Raw genomic sequence first — 27,396 nt, forward strand, 5'->3', positions numbered from 1 at the left:
ACACATCTGCTTTTATACATCTGTTTTTGATCATCACCCAAATTTCAAAGTACGTACAGATGTATACGTTCATTTCTCAGCTTAGGGACTAAGCTAGGGACAATCTCGCAGTCCTCGACACCTTACCTAATGAGCAGCGATTCCGAAAGCACATGGTCTAACCTAACACCATGCCCGCTACCTCTTTACTCAGTCAGGGGAGCTCAGGAGATCATGCAGAGGCACCATCTAGGATTCTCTGGGTAGCTTTGATGAGTACTCTGAAGCTTAACACAGGCCTGCACCAACTCAGTTCCCCCTACCTTCTCGAACATCGAAAATTCCATATGCTAAAGCCCATGCCAAAACTCCATTAGTCAAACAACTTGCATTTAAAACCAACACCCTAAGGAAATGATGAGCCAGCATAAATGTAAACTTCCATAACAGAGTTCACAAACTTCCTCCTTCGTTTAGTATCTTTGTAAGCACTCAGTTCATGCTCTCTCTCAGCCGCTGCACTGTCTCTTGCTAGCTGGCATGAACTCAAGTGCTCACCTCCTTCTGTCACCAAACACATCTTCTGCAATGACTTTCAAGAAACTAGACATGCTTGTGGTTACAAAAGAAGTCGATTGTTTAATGGCACATAAAATCCAACACTGAGACTCATGATGAAGTCATGGGCCCACTATTCTTTCCACTTTTAGGGGAGCTTAGAGATAAAAGTCATAGCCTAGGAAACAATTTTACAACGAGGTAAAATTCATCCATACTTATCAGCATCTAATGCTCGATGATTGGCACCAACGGAAAGCTATTTGGTTTTTCGTTTGGTTTTGATTCTGGAGCTAATAACTGTAACAAAAATTAAGTTTAAATAAATTAACGATTAATTTTGGAAAACTATTCAACAGTTTTCAAAGATGACTTTTAAACAGCCACAAATATCCAGAAGTAATACCATGCTTACAAATGTTTAAGGTGAAACATTATAAAAATTCTAGACTTTGCTTCTCTGTCAAAATGAATTAATTATAATATTTCAATTAAAACCTTAATCAGATCAATATTTTCAAGAGGCAAGCTCCCATTCATCACAGCAAGCATCAAGCCTAGAGTACATGATGAATTAAAGAAAGCCATTAGGCTGATGGGAGGCTGGCTCTGGGAGTGCTCATGGCTGCGGTCCACAGGCATGCAGGATGATGGATAAAGAATGCCACATCTCAACAGGAGGAGTAAAGAAAACGTTCCCATAAAGCTCATTGTGTATTAGCACAAAGAATCATGAGACCTCTTTCATGACTCTGTGCAACTCAATCTTAAATATTTTAGTAAAAAGAAATAAAATTGGAAAAATTTTATTTTTCAAGTGAATTTCAAGAAACTGGACATCCCTGTGGTAACAAAAGAAGTTGACTGCTTAATGGCCCATAAAGTCCAACACTAAGACTCAAGATGAAGTCATGGGCCCACTTATGAAATAGTATCAATATCAGTATCTTGATCAGTAATGTCATAAGAACAGCCTATGCACATTTGACTGTTAACTACCCTGGGAAAGTGGGACTCAGAGCTAGTGAGAGTTTTGCAGAACAACAGGCAGCAGATGATACTCTCTAGCAAGAGCATCACGTCTAAACAGTAAGAAACATTAGACTTACAGCCACTGCCCAGCTGGGCTGACTGTTCCTTAGCTACACCACATGAAATACTTAATGTTCCCACTGTGAAGCTGAACAGCTATGGATTCATCCACCAGGGCTGCACGGTTGTAGACTGACTGTATAGCTTATAGCCGCTCTCTTTTCTTACCTTAACTCCCTACTCAGCAGGCACTGGGCACAGAGATAGGGAGGAGCCAGGAGCCAGACAGGATAAGAGAGGAGACATGAGGAGCCAGACAGAGATGAAGAGAGAAACACAGAAAAAGCAGATCAACAATGCTGTTTCTTTTCTTGTGGCAGGACATGGAAGTATAAAGAAAAGAAAGGAAAGCCCCTCCCCCCAAGAGGGGCTGGAAGCCGCAGCAGCAGGTACACAGAGTGAAGGACCTCAGCTCCTCCCTCAGACCCGAGAAACACCTCCCCTTTCCACTACCTGCAAAGGGTTTCTGGTTTACACACACATGCACATGCAGGCGCACACAAGCCTAAATAACAGAAAGACAAGAATCTGCTGAATGTAAGGTAAATCATATGGTTTATACTCTATATAGTCCATTCCACTAAACTGAAGCCACACTCTAACTGGAGTTTCAGGACAGACCTCAAGCGTGAACTGTTTGCTGCTGGGCTTTGGGAGCATATTAAACTATGACTAGCTGACTCATAGAACCCAGTTGATCTAAGTAAACAGCCTCACTCTTGTGCAAACAGCGAGCAGGAGGAAAGACCAAGGCTTTCTGCTCAGCTACCTCCGTACTCTTGAAAAGTGCAATGCACAGATGCGGTCCCTGGCCCAGCGTCCAGGGCAGCTCTCCGAAGCCTGGTTCCCGGGCAGTCACCCTCAGGCCTTCTCACTGTTGCTTCTGACTATACCCCGCTGTCCTAGATATTAACTCAGAGTTTACTGAGCCTGGTCTCTTTTTCAGATGAGCTTTACTCTACTACAGAGCAAAGGCAAAGTGGCATAGCCTTAAGAAAACAGAAACCCACACAACAAAACTTATTTCATTGCCTTACTGAGACTATAGAACAGAACTCTTAAAACCGCCATGCAAATTATCTGTCAAAATCCGTAACGCCTGCCCTGGAACTAATGAGCACAATTCAAAGCAGCTTCACACTGCACTAAGCCAAGGCTCACCCCTGCCCCCTCTCCATCTAATCTTACGCTCGTTGTCAGGCTGCGGACTACACGTGCACTTGGGTTGATCCTTAAAGAAAACTGTTTCGCCGGGCGTGATGGCCCAAGCCTTTAATCCCAGCACTTGGGAGGCAGAGGCAGGTGGATTTCTGAGTTTGAGGCCAGCCTGGTCTACAGAGTGAGTTCCAGGACAGCCAAGGCTACACAGAGAAACCCTGTCTTGAAAAACCAACAAAAATAAAATTAAAAAAAAAAAAAAAGAAAACTGTTTCACTAAAGAATTCTGAAAATGTTCTGTATTCAAAAATCAGGGTATTTAAAATCAAAAGGTCTCACAAGTTCTTCTTTAACTAATGAATGTTCTCTCATTTTATAGGAAATTATTTTGATTTTTTTAACGTGGCATTTAACTTACAAAGTTATAGTTCACTTCATGAAAAGATCTCTCCAATACAGCAATAACTGATACAGGATTTACACATGTCATCTGGGAAATAATTAACAATTGATAGCATTTACATGTTATTTTGTAACTGTAGGACAAACTGAAAACACCTCCGTGTGAGCCACGTACTGATGGGGTCCCCAGTACAACTTCCCCAAGGCTTTCAGGCCACTCTACTCCCTACAAAACAGCAATTTCTCCTTAGAAACAGTTTCTCATTCAAACAGGATGCATTCAATTCAGTTCTGATAAGGCCTACTTCAAACATAACTAAAGTGAGATCATGTTTTTGAGCTTTTATCATTAGGATAACCAAAGTTGTCATAATTTGCTGTTTAATTTAAGTTTACTTACATTTGTAAACATTTATTTAGCAGATCCCACTAACTAGAGATAAACAATAAAAAATACAATTCTATCCTGAAATCAAACAATGTGCTCTGTTAACACAAAATGCATTTAAAACTAAGTATCCTTGAAAGAATTAAATAAACAAGGGAACAAATACCCTTTTTTTAAAAAAAGCCAAAGGCAACTACATTGAGATACCTTCCTAATATCAGAGATATCATCCAACTGCAGCAACATACAAAAATATGCTTGGCTGACAGAAATGTTTAATACATTTCAAAGATGTAGCATTTATATGCATCTTTGATCATTGTATTAATTCGGCTGCAGGCCTTGAGAAGGTTAACCATTAACATCATACCGCTAGGCACAGGAAGAAAGCTGTGGAGGAATTAGACACTATCTCACAGGCAGTGGTGAGATGCTACAGGGCTGCAGCTCAGCCCTGCTTCTTGTCTGTTTATCTCCCTGAGCTTTCTATGGGCAAGGGGCTAGGTACAGTGGGAATGAACGGCTGGAGAGACAAAGTACACAGCCAGCTATACTATCTGTTTACTTTGGCTGACCTTTTTTTTGTTTTTAGGGGAAGGGAAAAAAGAAGAAGAATCTGCCTGTGGAAATCTCTGCTAATAAGCACAGGGATCAAAAGCACATCAACCTCAGCAGAGCTGACACTAGACAGGCAGAGCCCACGGGGGAATGGGACAGTAATAAAGGTATTTCATTGGGAATCCATTTTGTCCAGATTCTAAGTTAGCAAAATCCAATTAAAAATCATCCTCCTACTTTGCAATAAAATAACTGATTCTTATCTTACTCCAAATTAAATATCAAGTCACACTATTAAAAGGCATTAGTAAGAAACAATTTTAGTATCATATTTAGCATGAGTAAATATTTTACTATTTCATGAAATTTTTTATTTTGAAATTATAAATCCATGCAAAAATTCAGACTGAAATAATTTAAATACCATCTTCTAGTTCACAACTATTAAATAGTTCACAACTATTAAAAATTTACAATATTTTCTTAGCTTCCTCTCTTTACATACATATATGTGTAATACTTTTGCTAAATCATTTAAAAATAAATTTTAGACATTTTGCATTGTTTGTGATTTTACTAGGCTTTATAAATTTTAATCATAAACATTAGATATAATTTATTGTAAAAAAGTAGAATGTAAGTACAAAATTTTAAAAAGAAAACTAAAATTTACTGAATATCTTATATGTGCCAGACATGATATGAACGGCTTCTATTTAATTACATTTAAATGTCATAAAAACTATGGAGGAAATGAAGGCTGAAGGAGATGTATGGCATAAGAGATTAAATATAACTTGATGAAATAACTGAGTATATCGTTTAAATATACCAAATACATATTAAATATGCAATAAGTATTGGTAAGTACGAGCTGTGAGACACAGACATGGCCACTTAGCTCTGCATCCTAACACGCTGCACACATCCATGGCCACATGGCGACCCTGTTCTGGCTCCTGCTGCACTATCTATATACAGCACTAGGTTCACTTCTACCTCACCTTCACAGGGCAATAAAAGTTCCTACTCACACGGCTCCTCAGTGGCTTTGAGCAATATAATTATCTTATTAATGTAATGATAGGTAAAGCATGAATGATTAATACTTCAAGTCTCCCTGAGGAACTTAGATTTTAAAATAGGAAACTTATTACTATTAGCATCTATTTTAGAACATCTGCTATTTTTTAGACACTAACTCTGTGCCAAGAACATCTGGGGGACTACTTCATTGAACCTCTAAGCATTCCTGCAAAGGTGTCACCCTTTCCATTCATCCATGGCTGGAAAGTGGAAGGGGCAGCCTTGCACTCCTAGTCAACTGACTAAAGGTCCACATATTCATTGCATTCAGAGATGTTCAGCCCAGAAAACGTTCCCAAGCTTCTCTAAAGGGTAAGTGATGTGAAGGAGCAGGACTAGTCCCTGGTTTTACTTCTCTCCCAACGCCAAGGGGAAGAGAGCAACAAAAGGCCAAGTGTAGGCTGACTGTTTTTCTTGCTTTAAAATAAAAGAGACTACTCCATCCTAGAAGATTAGACCTGATGAAATGGCCCTTATGTCCAAAGACAGATTGTTTTCTGCCTGAATTGGTTACTGCTAATTCTGCCTTTAAGGCTGACAATAACAGGACACTTAGCACTTAGTGTGTCAGCATTTGTGTGTGTCAGCTCACTGAGTCATCACAACAATCTCATGTTGTTGCTCCATCATCTCCACTTTACAAATGTAGAATACGAGCCACACAGTTTTCAGGTAACTTGCTCAAGTTTATATGCCTAGCAGTCGTATACACCCTGCTCCACTATGAGGGCATCCGAGTATCTGCTGACCCTAATGATTTTATGAGTATGTCTTCAATTACTCTCTACCTGTATTGATGACTGCATATCTCTCGCTATACCAACAAAACTGAAAGGCTTAAGCCTGCTTCTATTCTCCAGTCTTCCTTTTTATCATTCCCTGCCATGGTCTGAATGTAACTGTCCTCTGTAGGCTCCTATGTTTGAACACTTGGACCCCAGCACAGGGTGGCCCTTGAAGTAGGACCTCACTGGAGCAAGAGAGTTGCTAGGCCGGCCTTATGGTTTCTTTGCCCCAGTCCTGTCTCAGCTTCCTGACTGGGGTAGACACAATGTGAACCATTCACAACATCTATATCATTTTGTAACTGAATAGACTTGAAACATTGACACTGCTAGGTCAAGAGAGACTCCATGTAGAACATGAATACACACAGTTTGATATCAATAGCGTTATATTCTTACCATATTTTTCTTGCTAAAATACATATCTTAACAAAATAAGCTTTGGGCTGATTTGTTACTACCAAAGGCCACATATAAAAATATTATGAAGGTTAGAATATCTATGAAAATATCAAGAATCTGAGGTGTTAACTGAGGCTAACGTGATCATTTTAGCTTTATCAACTATGAAAATTCTATTTGAACTACTTGAAATATATTTGCTACCACATAAAAGACAGCATATTGATCTTTCTAATAAAAGTCATTATTGGACGGCTTTTTTTAGGTTGTTACGTACCACATACTTAATTTGCTCATTTTATTAATGAAATGCCTGATATACTTGGTATGAAACAAAAAGCAAGCACTTAAAACTCAAAGCACGCTCTATACATTGTTAGCACCGCACAGACGGCTTGGCAGGATAAAGAACTCGCCCAGCAGAGAGCGTGAAAGGCGAAGGGAATATGCTGAGACCTCTGATGCTAACATTCACAGCACACAGGAATGCACTGTGGAACAGTTTGCATTTGGATTGCATTTGTTTATTTGTTGGGGATGGCTTGTATGAAGAGGTCAGAGAACAACTTACAGGAGTCAGCTCTCATTCTACCATCTGGGGACTAGAGCTAGAACTCAGGCCATCAGGCGTGGTGGAGGCTTTACCTGCTGAGCCATCCCAACAGCCCTATCATCAAACACTTTAGACTTAGTATTATCTTGGGTGAAATCGAGAAAGAATCAATGTAAAGAGATGGCATTAAAATGGGACAATATCCTGGCAAACCCATTACAAGTTGAAAATACTGTAAGTTAAAATGTATTTATCACTGGGAGGTAGTAGCATATGACTTTAATCCCAGCACTCAGAAGGGAGGGGTGGACAGAGCTCTGTGAGTTTGAAGCCAGCCTGGTCTACAGATCAAGTTCCAGGATAGCCAGGGCTACACAGGGAAAGCCTGTCTCAACCACCCACAAATGTGTTTATCACTCTGAATCCACATAGCACCACAGCTGTACAACACACTACTGAATCTCTGCTTCTCCTGGCCGTTACAGGGTCACAGTGCTCTGGATTTCTCCTGCTGACCAACATTGAAAGAGAAGATTGGCAAAGTGGTCAGCCCTAAACTTATATATTCACAAGACATACTAAATAGATTCAGCAGGCTATATGTATATACCGTGTACTGTTACATATATGTGTATATGTGCATATATGTATATTGTTACACACACACATGTATATATAAAACAATAATAATCAAAGAAAAAGAGGCCAACAATTTTGAGAGGGAGTGACAAGGTGACATAGGAAAGGTCTGAAGAGCTGGGCAGTGGTGGTGCACAACTTTAATCCCAGCACTTAGGAGGCAGAGGCAGGCAGATTTCTGAGTTCAAGGCCAGTCTGGTCTACAGAGTGAGTTCCAGGACAGCCAGAGCTACAGAGAGTAATCCTGTCTTGAAAAACCAAAAAAAAAAAAAAAAAAAAAGGAAAGGTTTGAGGGAAGAAAAGGGAAAAGGAAGAAAGAAAATAATGTAATTATGTTTTAAGAAAATTTTAATTAAAACAAAAAATAATTGCTACTAAAATTAAATTTTTTAATTAAGTTTTTAAAGAGAGTATTAGATTATACTGCTAGCCTAGGAAAAGATGCAAATTACAGTTTCTGTTGAAGACACACTGCTTTCACATAATAATAAAAGTCTTAAGCAGAACCAGCGAAAGTCAAGGCCCATCTTTATGAAACATAGTGCTTAGTCACTAAAGGGAGTTCAACCATATTTTTAATAAAACCTGAAGTTTTTACTCAAGCTTTATTAAATAATTAACAACAATACAGGGCTGCTGAGATGGCTCAACAAGAAAAGGCTCGTGCTGCCAAGCCTGATGACTTGACCTGAGTTTGACCTCTTGGTCTTCCTAGGAACTCCAAGCAGCTTATAACCTCTACACACATATCCTCCACACTCGTATAAATGAATAAATGTAATAACAAATTTTAAGGCACCAAAACAACAGATAGTCCACAATATGAGATTATATACTAGGTTTAGAATTTATGTGACTTACTCAACTATGATCTACTATACAAGTATGACTTGCAGCTCCTGTTAGATATGAGGTACGCATAAGTAAATACAACATTTTACATACTACAATATCACACATCATCAGTTTCAGTACAATGGAGAGTAACAAGGTCTCAGCATGCAGCCTCAGTTGGTAAAGGTGACCAGTTTCAGACACTGAGAACTTTGGAAAGCCACAGCTCCTCATCTGGAACTGTCCTGAGTCACAGTGAGAAGAGTGCACAGAGAGGACTCGGTCTCCTCTGCACCTGCTCAGCACCCATCCTTCCCTGGCAGCTTCTGGAACGCGCTGCTCCGGGTTCTTTCCCCTGCTTTTGGTGGCGTGCACCATCTGCCTGCCAACATTAAGTCTATGAACGCAGTGTCCTGCTCAGCTCTCTTCACACAGTTCATCTCCACTTAGTGAACTCACTCTTGCACGCTTGATCACCAATCAACTGATGGACTTGAAGATCCACACACAAAACCCTAAGGCCCAGCAGATAACCTACAGCTCTGCAGTTCCAGCCTGGAGATGGCTGGGTGGAGGGCAGGCAAGCAACAAGTCCCCCCCCCCCCCCCCCCCCCGTCCCAGTCCCTGTCTTCTAAAGCCTCCAGTATCAGTGCAGACTAACAGCGCTGCAATCATTCCTTACTGCATACAGATTTTAAATACAAAATGTGGCTGGGTATAGTGGCACATGACTTCAACCCCAGCCTCAGGAGATAAGAGTTTTAGCATCAGAAGTCCAAAGTCATCCTCAGCTGCACATGGAGTTCCCAGGTACAGTGCACAAGGCAAGACCCACAAAAGGAAACAAAACACCCCACACCACACCACAACCTGACTGTTCTGTGAGTTTACTCCCCAATTTGTCTGCATCCTTACACAGGCTCACTCCAGAAAAGCAAGTTAGAGACGTGTATCTCTTCTTAAGCTATCACTTCAAATCTGTTCTGTCAGAAGAAAACATTGTGAAAAAAGCAGCAGAAATTTTGTCAGAACAAACTCTAAGAAGAAAGGGAGAGGAGCTCTGAGTAGTTAATGCAATCAGGCAATGAGAGCGCAACACTTAGTTTCCTCACACAAGCAAGGACAGACTGTCAAGCACAAAGGAGAAGAGGGTGTGGCTTCCAGACTTACTTGTTAGGAGGAAAGAAGAATAAAAGGCAGGAAAAGTGCGTACTGTTAGTAAAGCAATCCCTCAGGTCTCAGCGAAGTTGCACACATACAAATGCTACTAAGTGTTGCACACAGGATGTATTAGAGAGGTCTCTGTACCTTACAGTGAAGTCATAGGAGCAGGAGGCCAGCACGGAGGCGTGGAATGGTGAAAACTGTAGGAGAGAAAAGTCAGACAGTCATGGACTGCCACTCCACTTCATCCCAGAAACACAACCACTTATCACACTGCACCTTCCTAGGCCTTACACACTTAAGCTGACCTTTCAAATAGACATTTATAGAAAGATCTTTTATTTTTACATTCTCCAAAGAAATCCCGCAAGCTTCACGGAGATGATTTCTACCATGCTTTCTACATTTGATGGAGGAGGGTCTCATGAAGCCTAGGCCAGCCTCAACCTTGCTGAGGGTCATCTGAACGCTCATCCTCCTGCTTCCAAGTGCTGGGATTACAGACATGGACCACCCAGTTATGTGCTAATGGGGGTCACACCCAGGCCTCTATGCTAAGCAAGCAATCTACAGCTGAGTCACATTCCCATTCCTGTAACTGTACCTGAATAGCACTTCACACAGCGTGCCAAGTATTTTTTTACTATATTACCTTAATTTGTCCCCACAAAAAATCTGAAATACAGAAAAACTCTGTCTACTACTGAAACCTGTCCATATAAGACCATTATTAAAAACATAGGCCGGGCGGTGGTGGCGCACGCCTTTAATCCCAGCACTTGGGAGGCAGAGGCAGGCGGATTTCTGAGTTCGAGGCCAGCCTGGTCTACAAAGTGAGTTCCAGGACAGCCAGGGCTACACAGAGAAACCCTGTCTTGAATAAACCAAAAGAAAAAAAAAAACCAACAAAACAAAAACCATAGAAAAGCTTATTTTTATTTTTGTAGTAGATGGTAGTTATCACAAAAGCTGACAACTGGAGTGAGAAGAATCCATAACTAAGGATGGCTCAGGCCCTTCTACAAAGCTCAGGGAACACAGGAAGAGATGGAGGACTGTGGGAGCTGGAGGGGGAGGACTGCTGTGAGACACTGTCTGGCCTCAGCACAAGACAGCTGCTGTCCTCATGAACTCTCACAGCTGTGGCTGCCTTCAGAAGACCTGCCCCAGGTCAGGACAGAGCACACAGGAGCACAAATGGATGAGGGCTCCTAAGGCCCATCTATAACCGAAAGCTACTGGCAGTTAATGGCTACACAGGACGGGGAGACGGTTTCCCCTGGTGGAATGCCCAGACTCCAGTGGGTGCTTGTACACCCATGTGCACGAAGCAGCTCTAACTGGGCTCAGTGGATGAGAGAGAGAGACAGAGAGACAGAGACAGAGAGAGACAGAGAGTGATAGAGACAGAGACAGAGAGAGGACCGAAGCTAGGAGGGATGTATGTGCCAGGGACCTGGTGAAGTTGGGGAAGAGTAGGTCTGAGCAAATACTACGTATGCATGTATGGAATTCCCAAAGAAGTCAAAGTTAAATCTACTATGTACTACATATTTAAAATTACATTGAGTAATACAATTTAAATATTAATTTAATGCTATTTGAAATATGTAAAATAGGGATATTGCGCAACTATCATATTGGAAATATCAGTAAAGTACTTTGTAGCTGTTAATGTAGAGAACTGATAATCAGGGGATGCCACTGAGTAGGGAGGTTTTCACAGTACCACAGCAGAATCACCTGACAGGAAGCTGGGGAAATAAACTAACTTCCCTCACTATGCAAGCACACCCACTAGAGGCACTGTTAAAAGGTTTGCTCACCTTCTGTTCACAGACCGAATCGTTTCTACATCCTGCATAGTTTTAACTTTTATATACACTGTCATGCTAGAGAAAAAAATTACTACCTCTCCATTCACACACTCTCATCAAATGGGCAATTATGAAATATATTTCCTAAATATAAACTAACACACTTAAAAATACTGTTAAAAGAAATAGTCAACTTGATAATACGGTGAGAAAGTTATTTTCAGTTAACATCAAGTAGTGAATTTTTATATCATCCCAGCTTACTCAAATATATAACCTAATTTTAGCTTCCAATATCATCCTTAATTGGATGACAAAAACACACATACAATCAGTAATGTCAGCACTTGGGAGGCTGAGGCAGGAGGAATATAATTTTAAAGTCACCTGACCTACACAATGAGACCTTGTCTCAGGAAACCCAGAGCTGAGGGTGTAGTTCCGTGGCTGGGCATTGGCCTAGGATGAGCATGGCCCAGGCTCCACCCCAGATCTGTAAAACTTCATCCCTAAATACTTTGTACAAACTTCACCGACTACTGGTTATGTTTTCACTCTGTATAGAAAAGAGAAAGACTTACTTTCACCCTCCTGATAGCATATGTGTGACCGAGAAGTTCAAACACAGGCTGTCGCACATTCCTTAAGTCCCAGCCTCTCAAACTACAGTCAACCGCACCTGTTACCACCAAATTCTGAAAACAATTCAGAAAAACAAAACAAAACAAAACTATGAGATGTTTGCAATCTCTCACTAGAAACAATGATACATTTTTGTAATTAAATATACACTCAGGATCTATTTTTTAATTGCATAATAATCATAGAAAGGAACCAAAATAGCCATTTCATAGCAAAATCAAAACTATAACTACAGAGGAAAGGAACTATGTTTAAAGTGTATGATAGAACATTACACACAAGGGACAAAGCACGTCTCAAACAGCATTGTAGATTTTCTAACTTACCTTTTCAAATACTACGCACACGTAAGAGGTTAAAATATATTGGACAAATCAGCTGATCTTTCTTTTTAAACAGTTTAAAACATACTGAGGTAGTACCAGATATTAAAGGCAGGTTGTGGTTGCTGGGCTGAGAATGTAGCTCAGTAAGAGAGTGCTTGCCTAGCGAGTATAAACGCATTTGAGTCCGATATGCAGGAAACACACACACACACACATACATATATGCACTCACATATGCATGCTTACAGGCACTCAGATGTTCATGGGTGGGGGAACCCCTCTCAAGGTGACTCATAGATGAAAAAGCAGAGTGTTAAGTTTTGTTTGGTTTTCTAAGCCTAAATATTTCTATTGAATATACATATTGTCTTTCTTTTTACTTAAAGAGTTCTGACAGTGTGGTATTCTTTTAATTGTCACAAGTGAGTTTAAAGCTGGGAAAGCAAAAACAATGTAGGTATTTTCAGTTTTCAGCTATGAGGCCTGTTGAGACATATAGATAGTATATTAATACAATCAATCTATTCCTGAATTTCTGCTTTTAATTCTTACACTCAGATGTTTTAACTGAAGCATTACAAAAAGTTTCACATGGGCACCACCATCTTATACAAGCATGAAAATTAGTTCAGCTTAAAAAGGAAGATAAAACAAAATTCTTAAAACTAATGGACTGTCAAACTAAAAACTGGGTTATAAATTGTTCAACAGTGAGGTTAAGAGCAATCACACATATACAAATTACAAAAATTGTAAAGCAGTTTCCCAAAACAAACAAGGAAGGCTGCACTGTTCAACTTTTAAGAATATCTGTTCCTTCCTTTGCCTGTTTTAGAAGCACTTAAGTCCAACTAATGCTAACGCAGGTCAGTCCCTTACTCACTACAAGTGACAGGGACTGAGTTTAACCTAAGGGTCCAGAAACACCACCCAAGTGCTCATCAGCAGGCCAGATAAGGGGGTGTTAACACTCAGAAGAGCGCTCTCTATGGAACCCCTGTACCTCATTGTATTTACACCAGTCACAGCTCAGGATTTCCGCCTGATGTGCCGGAATCACAATCCGGACTCCTGTGGTCTTCACATCCCAGATCCTCAGAGTCTGATCACCTGATAGAAAAGACAGACTTGGTCAACCCCACATCCTACTGGGTGCTCCATGCAAGAGCAGGTGGTGGCGAGCCTAGGGGAGACACGTCACCATCAGGATACTCACCTAGACATATTCTCAAACCATCACAATGCCTAAGAACTACTCACGGTGATGAGCAACAGAGAGGAAAACCATAATAGTGGTTTTACATCAAAGAGGAAAACTCAATGATGAGATGCCAAAATGGAGACGTTTTCAGCCTTCAGAGGATTTGTTTGTTTTCTGCACTGGTGCTGAAGAAAGAGCTGGGGCCTTGAGCATGAGAAGCACACATTGTACCACCGAGCCGTGCCTCCAGCTCTTCCTTATGGTTTTTATATTTACAACATTTTAATGGGACAGTTGGAGGAAACTTTTCTCCTTTGAAAAACAAGCTCAAATTTTTAGAGAATAGCTGGATGGTGGTGGCGCATGCCTTTAATCCCAGCACTTGGAGGCAGAGGCAGGCAGATCTCTGAGTTTGAGGCCAGCCTGGTCTACAGAGTGAGTTCCAGGATGGCCAGGACTACACAGAGAAACACTCTCACAATAAAGAAAAAAAAAGTATAAAGATTATATTTTACATTATTCAAATAAGATTGGCATTGTTTAAATGAACACTCACATTGGTAGATGAAAGCAAGTAATATTTGGGGATCTAAGAATGGTAGGGATAAAAGAATGAATTTAAATGTACCAAATGGGAATAATTCTGGTACATGAGAGAGCTATCTTCAATGGCCCTAAAAATAATCACCAGCCAGTAGAATTTGTTTCAGAATCTTCAACAGCCAGGATGAAACAATCCCTTGTGGCCTCTGAGCATTCGGTGCCTACGGTAGTCTAATGTCTGGCCTATACCCACACCCTTCTTCCAAGAACAGCACATCCCTTCCATACCAAACAACTCTTAACTGACTTACAACTCTAGAAACACTCCGGCCTTAGCTGTCAGTCAACGGTGAGCGCTCAGTTGTTTTGCTTAAAACAAAACCAACCCAAACAGACAAAAACTCTATAGTATAAAGAAAAAACAGCCAGCCCTCCTGCCCTCTTTGGTCTGACCACAAACATGCAATATTATTTTACAAGTTTTTAAGGATCCTCGCTCTTAAAACAGAGTTTACCAAGCATACCATCTGGAAGCTCCTGGTAACCAAGCCTCTCACCACATACAGAAAATTGGGCTACAGAGTGAAATTACAAAGCAGGGATAAGATCAACACAAAACCTGGTCTGAGCATCACTTCCCATTCTGAGGTATGCTCTCTGCAACTTTCACAAAGACTTAGAATAGCGATAGTTCTGTCACTTGCAGGAAAAGAAACACAGCACTTTGGAGAGAAGAAATGGCATTCTCCCTTTCTGCCTCTAAAAAGAGTCCAGTCCCAGAGGGAACATTTGGTTCAGCACGAGGTTTTTACTGAGTCATAGGAAATGCCAAGTGATGCTTGCTAGCTTCTCCAAACTTTCTAACACCTAAGCTGGAAACCATACAGTCACTATGCCATGAATAAGACTGTCTCAAGTCCTATGGGCTTATATTCCCTGGATAATTACCTCATCTGCATGTGTAAACAGATTTCAAGCATCAACAATGAGAGCAGAGTAGATGAAGTGACTTATTTTAGCACAGGGAAAGAAGGCATTAGTGTACACTAAGCAGTATCTGTCATTAAAAGGCAAATATGGTCACCCTGGTGGCAGGAGGAGAGACAGGAGCAGTGCCTTACAAAAAGCAAGGGTCCTCTGGTGCAATTCTATTTCTTGATGCCAGTGCTGCTTACAAAGATGTGCTAGGAAAAGTATCAAGTTGCAGGCTAAGGTTACACAATTTTCAAAGATGTATAAAAGACTGAAAACGACACAGGCTGTAAAAATGGCTCCTCTGTATAAATTTCCCTATCACAGGATCTGACTCTGCACCATCACATTCAGGTGCACTTCCTTTTAAAAGCCTCTCTGCAGTTAAAAGACTTCCCTGTAGATGGGAGGGCTCTACTTCCTTGACCGACACCACTGTTGTACAGAGTTAGCACTGTCTTCGTCACTGTGCTTCTGGGTAAGAAAGGGGCCTTCTAGCCAAATGGTGCAGGACAGATACTGGGTTTTTGTTTGTTTAGTTGACTTTTAAAAATGGTATCTCCAGACAGTGTCATCCAGGCATTATGAGGATGTTAAGGTAGTGCCACAGGCAACCTGAATTCCCAGCACCTTTCAAGTTGCAGGCCAACACTGACAGCAGACCCAGAAGAAGGGGCAGTACTGTAACACAGCAGGAAGTGTGGGGAGGTTGGGAGAAGCCACAAACAGTCTAAAAGTGTGGTATGATGTGAACGGAGCAAAAAAAAAAAAGAGTACTTTGGACCCCAAATAAATTAATTTATTGAAACACCAGATGCCTGTCAGATGTAATATGACTTTTCCTTAAAGTAGAATGAAGCTTATCTAACAACCAGCTGGAACCCACACATTCAGGCCTGGCCATAATTTATGCAATTATATGGAGTCTGCAATAACAATAATTTAGTTTTCATGGTTCAAAAGAAAGCTTACTTCGTATGAATCCTCTTTATATAAATAGTGCAAATATTCTTCCTCTCTGTCTGTGCCACATTGTTTATAAACATGAATTCTTTGTTAATATAACTATCACAAACCACACAAAAATAACACTCTTAGAGAGCGCTCTCTCTCTCTCTCTCTCTCTCTCTCTCACACACACACACACACACACAACTAGAACTTCAAGTAATTATAATAATAAACAAATTAACATATAATGGCAAGGTAAAAGGAATTTTTAAAAACTCACAAGTTTTACTTCTTGACATTTTTCATGTATTAAAAACTATGATTGTTACATTTAATTCCTATTTTAAATGTTACAAGTTAAATTCCCAGCTTCAGTGGAAGGGAGGCATGTTTCAGCTCATTTTGAGTCTGTGTCACTAATGCATTCAGGTTTGAAACCACAGAATGTAAGGCCAAGGGAGGTCCCTCTTCAGGGGAAAACTATGCCAGTTTCAGTCCGACTCCCACCCTGACAAGAGTTTTACCTCCCTCTATGCTAATGGTAATGAACTGCAGGCAGCTCAGATTGTTTTACAGAAAGCATGAAACCTGTAACATTTGCATTACCTTGAAAGTATTAAGGCTGATGAAATCAAGCTATATGCAGGGCTTTACATTTTAATTCCACATTAAGTGCATGATTATTGCTGCTGTTTACTTGGTACATACACCAAGCCTTATGAGCAGCTGTGTCACAGGAAGATGAAAACCACACTCAGGTATACAGAAGGAAACTGGAGATCTGAGTGTGTCCCTCCATAGGCCAGCATTGTCCAGCATGCAGGGAACCCTGGGCTTGATCCTCAGCACCACATAAGACCTGGCATTGCAAGGAGGATCAGGAGTTGGAGGGCCAGCTGGGGTTACATGAGACCCCATCTTTTAACAAAAGAAAAAGAAGAGAAGCTGGGGACCCAGCTTAGTGGCAGGTTACTTGCCTAGTAAGTGCGCTGCCATGATCAACCCTAGAACTGAAAAAAAGAGAAGAAAATGGAGCCAGAAAATAATGTATTACTAACTCATTACAAAAGAAATGATGGTTTGGAAAAGATTTCATTCCAATCACAGACTTTCAAGAAAGCTAGAATTAAAGCCAAGGAATTTTAGAGATAATTTTACAGATACTGTGATAAGCTGACAGAGCATAGTGGTCTTCATTTCAGAAAAGAATACTGATAATTTTTATCAAGGAAAAAAGCATTTCTTGAATTAATGATATCTCCACACATAGATATTACCATTACTATTAGAATCTCAAAAATTACATAATCTAAATGGACTTTGTGTACAATTACCTAAAGGTTTTGAGTTGTCTTCAATCAAACAACAATTCAAGAATTTAGGGGGGCCGGGGGTGGTAGCACACACCTTTAATCCCAGCACTCAGGAGGCAGAGGCAGGCGGATTTCTGAGTTCGAGGCCAGCCTGGTCTACAGAGTGAGTTCCAGGACAGCCAGGGATACACAGAGAAACCCTGTCTCAGAAAGAAAAAAAAAAAAGAATTTAGGGGAAATGAATAAATAGCTCTTAAGTTTTAGAGTTTAAAATATAAGAAACTAGCAAAGGATCTCTGAATTTTACTCCTGTGACCCATTTCATAAGATTCAGCTGTTCAGGACACTGATACAATGTACTGAGAAAGTTACCGCCGCTGGATTGTTAAATAAGGGGACAATGACTAGAAACTCACTGCCTCCTCCTCCGAACACCTAACTCTTTGTCTCACTCCAGAATTCTCAGGATCAACAAACATTTCCCATGAAAGGCCAGAAGTAAGTATTTTGGCCTGGAGAGCTATTAGGTTTTTGTAACAACTACTTAATTTTGTTAGGACTGACTACAAGCAGCCACAGATGATGCGTAAATGAGTTGATTGGGCTGTGTGCCAACTAAACATTACTCACAAAACCTGTCTGTGAGTCGTGTGGCTCTGAGGGCTGGAGCATTTCCACCTGTGCTCTCTGCTGCCTTCCCGGTACTCTGGTTAATGGAAATGTTCTTAGTTAACCAACCCTGAGCCAAGGACACAACTGTATTCACCAAGTCATGGGTCTCAGCTCCAAACTCAGCCTACTCATTGAAAAGCCCACTTGTGCCTCATAGGTTCAGTAGTGTTATGGAACAAAACAAAAATAAAACAAACCACCGGGCAGTAGTGGCACACGCCTTTAATCCCAGCACTTGGGAGGCAGAGGCAGAGGCAGATGGAGTTCTGAGTTCGAGGCCAGTCTGGACTACAGAATGAGTTCCAGGACAGCCAGGGCTGCACAGAGAAACCCTGTCTCGAAAAAAAACAAAAAACAAAAAACAAAAAACAAAGCAAAACAAAAACCCTCCAAACCTCCTTTTTAAAATGTATTTTTAATTATGTTATGACGTTATAAATAAAAAATCTGTCCATACCAAAAAAGAAGAAGAAGAAGAAGAAGAAGAAGAAGAAGAAGAAGAAGAAGAAGAAGAAGAAGAGGAGACCAACCCTAACATTCATTGTTTAAAAGGGTTCTATCTACTGAAACACAATCTGGGACTCAGTCATCTGAAAATGTTTGCCATCAGGCTGACAGGCAGGGAAAAAAAGAAAGGCCCTAAGGGCTGTGACTCTAGTTCAGTGGCAGAGCACAGACTCTGGGCTCAACCTCCAGCACTGGGGGAAAAAAAGGAAAGAAAAAATTAAACCCCCTAAGAGCACAAAATGGGTATGCACTCCCATTTTCTCTGAATCGAGAGTTCACGGCGCCACCTACTGGTAAAGAAGTAGGCCACCCTTCACTAGTAAGTCAGGCTTCTGAGAACTCAAAACTTACTTACCTGAGGCTGAAGCGAAACAACCGGGGATGTGAGGAGACCAGATTGTGCTGTAAATGACACTCTCATGGCCCCTAAAGGTACACAGAGAATTTCCAGCAGTTGGATCCCACTGAAAACAAATGAGATCAATTAGTCAACAAAGGCAAACAGAAACACTTTTGTATATACCATGTAGCACTATATGTAATACATATATACCTCATGAATACCATATACATTTATATATACATATGGGACATATATGTAAAGATTCTTAAGGTTTATTTTTACATAAAATAAGGTAGTATTTAAGGCACAAAATAAGATAATTCTTAGGTTGTAGCCAAGACTAGTTTTTTTAATTCTGATAAACATTTTAATATATACTTTTGAAAAGAAAACTAATTGATCCCATGTAAAGCTACAGGACATTGTAGGAAACATTCCAGCGGCAGTGTGTAAGGAAGCTGTGTGAGCGCAGTAAAACGACATACCACTTTGACAGTTTGATCCCACGAGCCAGACACGACAAGCTGTTCACCTCTGGTTTGGCTCCAATCAACACTATACACCTAAAAAAAGTAAAGTCTTCATGTTTAGGGAGCAAACAGCACCAAGACAAATATTACATCTTAGTTCTTTATAAGAGTGTCAACGGTAGTAACTAACTCACTCTATGAAAACATGGAGCAGTATCCATTTCTACATGATGTCTGAAAAGCAGAAAGGTGAGTCTGTCCATTCTCCCATGCTAACTCCCTAGAGACTGACTCCATTCTGCCTTAATACAAGTCTACAGTTTCCAAATGTCCTTCACCATGCCAAATTATACATACTTTTAAATCTACCAACTGATTACTACTTATAGCACCACAAAGAAAAGTCAAAGCAGACAAGACAGTCATCTTTAAAAGCTTGCTCCTTCGGTGTTCATCAGAAAGTAATAAAATTCAATTACTATCCCTGCCTGGCCTTCCTTAGAAGAACAGTTTATAGGATGCAGCTACTCCATCCGACCTCTTGGCAGGCAGCTTTGGCTACACAGCAGTGCTATTCCGGGGCACACTCCTCCATCTCAGCACACCAGTGCAAGAAGCCATCTGAGAGCTTACACACTGTTATTCTGCCACTGAATAGAGTAAGTTATGTACACATCCCACCATAACGTGTGTCCAGTGACATTTGTGTGTAATGATCCTCTATGAGAGCAGCCCAGACATACACCTGGGCTTATTACTGAGTATCATTAGCCAGCAGGCTACTTTGAGTCTTAAAACTTTAGCTCCTACATATGTGTAGGAAATTTAAGTGTTTGGGTTTGTTTTGAAGAAGTTGCAGGGGAAACATCATTAATACTCATCTGCACTTTATTAAACTTTTGATGTTTTGTCACATAAGGCATTATGGTGGTTTGAATAAGAATGGCCGCCACAGGCTCATATATTTGAATGCTTATCTACCAGGGAATGGAACTGTTTGATTAGAAACTGCCCTTGTTGGAAGAAGTATGTCCCTGAGGGTGGGCTAGGCGCAGTATCTTAGCCCACAGACCCTAGACGTAGCTCATAGCTATTAATCCAGTGTCTCCTTGCGTGCTGCCATGCTTCCCACCATGATGGCGATGGACTAAACCTCTGAAACTGTAAACCAGCCCCAATGAAAAACCTTTCTTTTATAAGAGTTGCCTAAGTGATGGTGTCTTTTCACAGTAAGAGAACAGTGAGTGACCAAGACAGACATGAAATCCAAAAAAGTCAAACTTAGAACAGTGGTCAGCACAGGCTGAGAGGGTGAAGGCAGAAGTGACTCTGGCCAAATGGTACAAACTCTTAGTTATAAAATCAATACATTCTAGAGATATGAGGTTAATAATCACATATGCTTGAAAGATGCTAAGGAAGTTGATCTTAAGTGTGCCCTCCACACACACACAAGATGGTACCTATATCAACTGATGATAGAGTTAATCAACTTTATGTGGGGTCATAACTAAGTGTGTACTCAGTGGACTATGGTAAAACCTACAACCACTGTTTAGATGTTAAATTAATTGTTCATTTGTTACCTATACTTTTATGAAATTGGTGGGTATAAATTATTAAAAACAAGTAAATAAGTGAAATATTTTATGTTTTGTACCTCAAGAATGTTTTTACATTTCTATTTCTTAAGATGTTGATTATGCTCAGTGTGATGTCACACGTCTATACCCAGCACTGGGGAGGCAGAGGCAGGAAGCCAACTTGGTGAACAGAGTGATTTCAAGGTCAGTCAAGGCTACATATGAGACTCAAATTCCCAACAAACAGACTATTAAAAGAATATCCCCAGTGCTTCATACTCCATCCCAGTCCTGCCCTCCCACTGCCCATGTCCAAGCAAGAAGAGACAAAACAAGCCAACAAGAAAAGTGAGGTTAACAGCCCTTGACTGACATCAGAGATTGTCCTCTGGCTCTAAGTCCATGTACACTCTCAGTCTGACACACACACATGCTCACACCCACATAAGCAAAAAATTAAACTAAGTTGAAGTTTAGAACAGACTTAAGTACAAAAAGATGGCTGTGATGGAAGACCACGTTCCCGCAGGGCTTGAGGCTGGCCAAAGCGTTTGTGGGCTTAAGAAGCAGAGGTAAGTCAGTGACCCAGAAACCACCAGAAACACAAACGAGGCTGGCTGTGGTAGCGCATGCCTGTGAGCCCTGTACTCAAGAGTTACAGGCAGATGTATCAGCTTGGGGTGCATAGTAAGATACTCACAGGGAGAAAAAAAATATAAAAGGAAGATTCAGTACCCAGGGATTAGGGCTAGGGAACACTGAAAGACTTGGGGGAACTGTGAGTGAGGGCAGTATTTTAAAGGTAGAAGACTGGAAGAAGGAAGATACTATGACACATTACACATTCGGAGTATCTAGGACAAATGTGCAATTACCTCAAGTTCTAAGAACAGTTCACAGCCTGAGAGATGCTTGGGAACACAGATGAAAAGAGAAACTTAGGCTCCATGGAACCAGCCTCAAGTCAATTCACTCCACTGTCAACAGACACTAGTGTTACTTAGTAACTTAGTATTAGTAGCAAGGGCAGGAAGGTGAGATGTTTGCAATGGTAGACAAGACCAGCCCTCATGGACCTTATCCTTTAGTAGAAGGCAACTATAAATACATAAACATAAAAACATTGAAGAAGTAAAGCAGAAATACAAGGCTTAACAAGGGCAGCCAATTACTTCTCAATACAATTCAGGGGGAAACATGCCATCAGAGACCTGAGCATTATACACTATTAGTCTTTGGGGAGAGAGAGCAAGGAAAGACTTGAAGCAAGGGACAAACTTACCCTCCACCCAGGAACTCCAAGAGCCAAGACTTAAGAGAAGAAACATCTTAAAGGGCCATGCCTAAAGTTTGCTGTGATCCCTCTCAGACTCCTGCCATCAACCATTAGCTACGACTTAAGAGCACAACAACTCTCGGACCACCCTCCCCATCCACCCCTGCTTGTTTTTATGCAATATGGCCTCTATCCAGCTTGAATAAAAGCATATTTGTAAATACAGATTAATGCCACTGCCTTGTTCAAAGCCTTTCAACATTATGTGGCTTCTGCAGCTTTTCAGCTTCACTTGGCATTATATGAGTCTCATCTGTGATGATTTGTATTGCCCAAAGGTCAAAATCATGCAAAACTATGCATGCCTTAGGAGCGGAGCACATACATATGTAAGCAAAGAAAGTGTAAACAGAAAGCTGAAGAAAGTGGTTGCTTCTAGCAAGAAGGAAGGATGAAAGGGAGATGGACGGATTATAAGGAGGTAATCAGGGGACTCCATAGCATAAGTAATGCCTTATTTCTTAAGCCACATGGTAAATATTCAAGTGTCCAATGTACCATTTTTACATTTTACATATATATGTATAAAAATTTCCAACCATACAAGTTAGCAATGCCTTCACACAGATTTCAATGGGCAAATGCTAACTGTTCAAGCCCATGCTTCCTCTGTCCTTGCCTTCCTGGCACTTTGCTTCACCTCTCACACTGCTGCTATCTTTTCTGCCTAGTTCTGCATTCATACTCTCCCTCAGAATCAAGCATGCTCATCCTGCCCCGTCCCAGTCAAGGGTCTCCTCACCAGCAGCACTGTGTCCACTCAGCCCTTGCCGTGGCCTCTCTCCATAGAGCAATCAAGAACCCAGGATACACTGCAGACCTGCTCATTTTCCCAGCTGGGCCAAGCACAGAACCTCACTCTCAGCAGAGCTAAGGAAGGCTTTTGGAATGCATAACAAGCTGGGTGAAAGACACATCTTGATCTTTGTGTGCTGACCGTTTCCAGTGTTTCTTCTCCGTTTCTAGTTTCCCCCTCCATGACCACTGGAAGAATGAACACTGAAAGCTGTCTAATTAAATACAAAGAAACACCATGCAATACCTGGCTAGTTTCAAAAGCAGGGTCCTATAGATGAAATTACTCTTGGCATTAAATAAAAGTAATTGGAAAAATAAGAGAGAGAAAAACAAATTAAACAAAAACATTGACAATATTTTGTGCCACTTTGGCAAAGCTGTACTTCATCAAAACCAGTTTGAGCAGATATATTTTATAACAGAAACCAACTCCCAAAGAGCCTGTGTTATCTGCCTTAAAGTAGTGCCCTTCTGTAAGGTGATCTACTTAAGTAGAAATAGTCAAATAGACACTTGCTCTGAATTTTCACTTAGCCCGCATGAACACAAAGAGACAGTGATCCTCAATCCCAGTGATTAAAAAGGACTATTTCTCTTACTGCAGAAAACCTGTAAATCCTTTTCACTATGGAGACTTGAAAGCGTCCATGAAGACAAAGTATCCCACATGGCTGCCATTTTGTCCATCACGTTGTGCTCTTGTTTCACTGTCTCCTGTCACTAGCTGTTACTATCAGACTGTTTTCCTTACTATCAGAACATTCACTAAACACCTACCAGACAAGGACTTTCTTTTATCATTAGCACAGATCATATTCATCCCTTGAATATTGAGAGTGGCTTCCCTAAAGGCATCTAGTAATATATATTTGTCTGATTGCTACAAAAATGTCATTTACAGCTAGAGCTATATCTGTTGAGTCCCTTGTAGGCTGACCTGCCCCTTCCCGCTCTGCTTCTTCTCCACACCTTCCAATGACATCTGTCTGCTGAAGGAATGACATGCTGGATGTGACCACTGCCTCACGGCAGTCCTTCTCACATCCCATCTCCTTGAAACTGGACGGTTGATCCAGTTTGAGGTGTAACCAGATTCAGCTCAATTGTTTTCGCTTCCTATCCAATCAGGAGGTGTATAACTTCGGATTGGCCCACTTTTCGTGATCCTAGATTGCCGAGAATGTTTCAATCATGAATTAGCAACTTTAGTATCTGTACATGACCCTCTCCCAGAGTCGTTATTGCATTACAGGCCACTAAATGCCAATTTGCTGTTATTCCTTTTGTGTAGATTTTACAGGATTCTACTATAAGGAATTTTCTAATCAACTTTTTTATTTGCTCCACAATGAATTCATACAGAGAAGGCAATGCATGCCACAAGTCCTCATTGTCAGAATAAAAAAAGGAGTTGGCAATACTACTGATCTTCCACAATGGTGACTTTCTTCTGATTATCACAAGTCCATGTACACAAACTGAACAGTTGATTCTGTTTATGTATGTGTGTGCACGTACTCCATGCTTTGAGTCACTCTTTCTGATGTTCAGACATGCTATGTTTGGCCACCGAGAGTCCCTTCATGTTGCCTCTTCTCAGCTTTGGACATGCCTCCAAAATCATCTTGCTTTCAGACACAAGAAAATGTCTTAGATTCATCTTGTCTATGTCTTCTCCAGTCCTAGAGCCAATGGCTTCTCCATACCCACTGAGTGTGTTACAAGACTATTTAGAGCTATCAGCACTATAGGCACTAAGGATGTCATTGCAGGAGATGAGACTTTACAGTGCAAAGACCTGGGAAATATGCATTTTTCACAGAGGAAAAATAAACCTTAAGATTATATGAATAGTTCATACCCAATTTTAATATAAATGTTCTAAATATCTTCTTTACTCCAAAACTCTTTTCTATGACTGCTGTTAAGCGTCATCTTTCTATACATAGATGAGACTTTCAGAATAACAAAACTGATTTTTCTAAATATGGTAAAAATCTCTATTACCTTTCCATTCATGAGACAGACCACATCAGAGATGGTAATCACAACACTATACTGTTAAAGTTTTTTATTTGTGAAGTAAATGACTTTCGACACCTGCTAATAGAGTTATCTACCAGGCTCTAGATCATTTCTTTAGTATGTCCTTTCTGTCCTGCTTTAAACTGTGATTTCTAATTTTGTAAACTATTTCACTGATCCAAGGTCAAAACTATAACATGACTTATATCTAAAGAAATCTTACTTCCGTTTTTGGGTCAGTGCTCTTTCTCTCCCACTTGCATTACATGCAATTAATATTTTAGTTTTGAACTGCATTCCTGCTGTTTATTTTTTAAATTAATATACAGCATATATTTATAACAAATGTAAATAACTCAAATTATATGGTTGCATATGTTGTACTATAGGCCTCATATAAAGGTTAAGTGTTATATATTTTAAAACAGTTCTCCCATGAGATAGTCTTATATGAGCTTGTACCAAAACTGAAAATGATTTCCAGCTTCATATATAAAATCATAAAGTAAGACTGAATAAAGTCAGCCTTGGTCACATACTCCTATAATCACAGCACTTGAAAGGCTGAGGTAGGAGGATGGTGAGTTTGACCCCACTCTTGGCTACAAAGTAACTGCAAGACCAGCTTAGGCTATACAGCCATCACATTGATACCCACACTGAGTGCATGAGAAAGATGACAGATATCATGCATGGAAATCCTTCTCTACTAAACATTCTAGTTTTCAACAAAGTTCAGAGCCTGGGTAATGGAGTGTGAGTAACAACTGCACAAGGTGAAGCTGCTGTTCTGGCTTCATCTCTGTTGCTTTGACAAAAAGCAACACGGGAAGGGAAGAGTCTGCCGTCCTACAGTGCGGGGTGCGGTCAGGGCATGAGTGCAGGCAGCTTCTCACAACAGTCGGCAGTCACGGGCAGGAGCAGAGAGAGAGCCGCATGCTGCTGCGGGCTGCCTCCTCCTCCCTGACAACGGTCAGGACCTTGCCTGTGGACCAGCACTGCCCACAGGAGCTGGATTCTCTATAAGCCCTGAGAGCCTCCCTGATCTACATAACTCCTCATGACCACTCTGCCAGGGGGATTCTGGGCTGTGTCAAGTTGATAGTTAAAACTAATAGCACAGCCATTAAAGATTCTTTACATTTACATAGTGACTATTATAATCTCCAAAACATTAGACAGCAAAAATATTAAGATACCTGGAACTAAATGCTCATGAAGTTAAAGCAATGGTTTTCCAAACAATTTTACACACTGGAGTCCTCTAGTACTCTAAAGTAACCTTGAAAACTTGCCCCAGACCCGAGACATTGTAACCTAAGCATGAAAAAAGGTGACTGCATCTTAGATAATGCTAATGCTCCAAAAGTTTGAGAACATTGCGATAAAACAAATATTATGCATACTTTTCTCATTTTAAATTTGGAGATTTCAAATTTCTGTGTTGTAGTCTAGCCCTAACAGCTACCACCTGAAGCAGGTTAGCTGAGAATGTAATCTGCTTCTGCAGCTGGTAGCCGTTAGACAGGAGTATACTATACATGGAGCCTACTGGGAAATGACCCACACTGTCTCCCAACTTCCTCTCCCACCAATGTACCACACATAATGTATGCTCCAGTCATACCAACTGATTCTGTTTGTTTGCATGACCCCAAACTACTGGAGATTAACATGCAAGTCTCACACATGCCTGGTGCACAGTATGTGCTACCACATAGGCATGTCTACTGCTCTTAATTCAAGTACAGGTTTTAAAATACTACATGGTGCCCCTTTAACAATGATGGCAGATAATATAACCTACTGGCAGTCAAATTCAAAGAAAAGTAATTAGCTCATTTCTAACTAGAAGGTAGTTTTCTACATAGTCAAAGAGCTTTAAATTGCCATTTTAAAGTATACTAAAATATACCTGTAGTAATCTACTCTAAAATAAAATAAATGGCTGAGTGCAACTTAACATGCAAAAGGAAATACATTTGCTGATTTTTTTTCCCTATAATTATTACAACCCTTAAAAAGAAAAGAAGAGAGGCTGGAGTGTGGCTTGGCAGCAGAGTGTTTCCCTGGCACGCACAGAGCACTGGAGCTATCACCAGGATCACCAAAAGTGGGAAAAAAAGAAAAAAAGAAAAAAATACCTTTGGTAGAGAAATCTTTCATGGTATTTTAAGTGTAAATGTATCTCTAAATAGAGGAAGAGGGAGAGGAAGTTGGGAGACAGTGTGGGTCATTTCCCAGTAGGCTCCATGTATAGTATACTCCTGTCTAACGGCTATCAGCTGCAGAAGCAGAT

General features: G+C 40.6%; 1 protein-coding gene across 1 annotated transcript in view; it reads right to left on the bottom strand.

Annotated features, from left to right (window-relative positions):
• The window catches only part of Pex7 (peroxisomal biogenesis factor 7), a 49,962-nt gene that overhangs the window by 14,284 nt on the left and 8,282 nt on the right, over nt 1–27,396 (bottom strand). Inside the window, exons 4-8 of the mRNA XM_021174998.3 lie at nt 19,371–19,448; nt 18,898–19,006; nt 13,387–13,493; nt 11,997–12,110; nt 9,743–9,798 (exon numbers count right to left, since the gene is read on the bottom strand). Coding sequence (XP_021030657.1) covers nt 9,743–9,798; nt 11,997–12,110; nt 13,387–13,493; nt 18,898–19,006; nt 19,371–19,448 — 464 coding nt within the window. The remainder of the gene's footprint in view (nt 1–9,742; nt 9,799–11,996; nt 12,111–13,386; nt 13,494–18,897; nt 19,007–19,370; nt 19,449–27,396) is intronic.

Source organism: Mus caroli, unplaced genomic scaffold (genome assembly GCF_978045245.1).
Source record: "Mus caroli unplaced genomic scaffold, Mus_caroli_1 scaffold_9, whole genome shotgun sequence".
Classification (NCBI taxonomy): domain Eukaryota; kingdom Metazoa; phylum Chordata; class Mammalia; order Rodentia; family Muridae; genus Mus; species Mus caroli.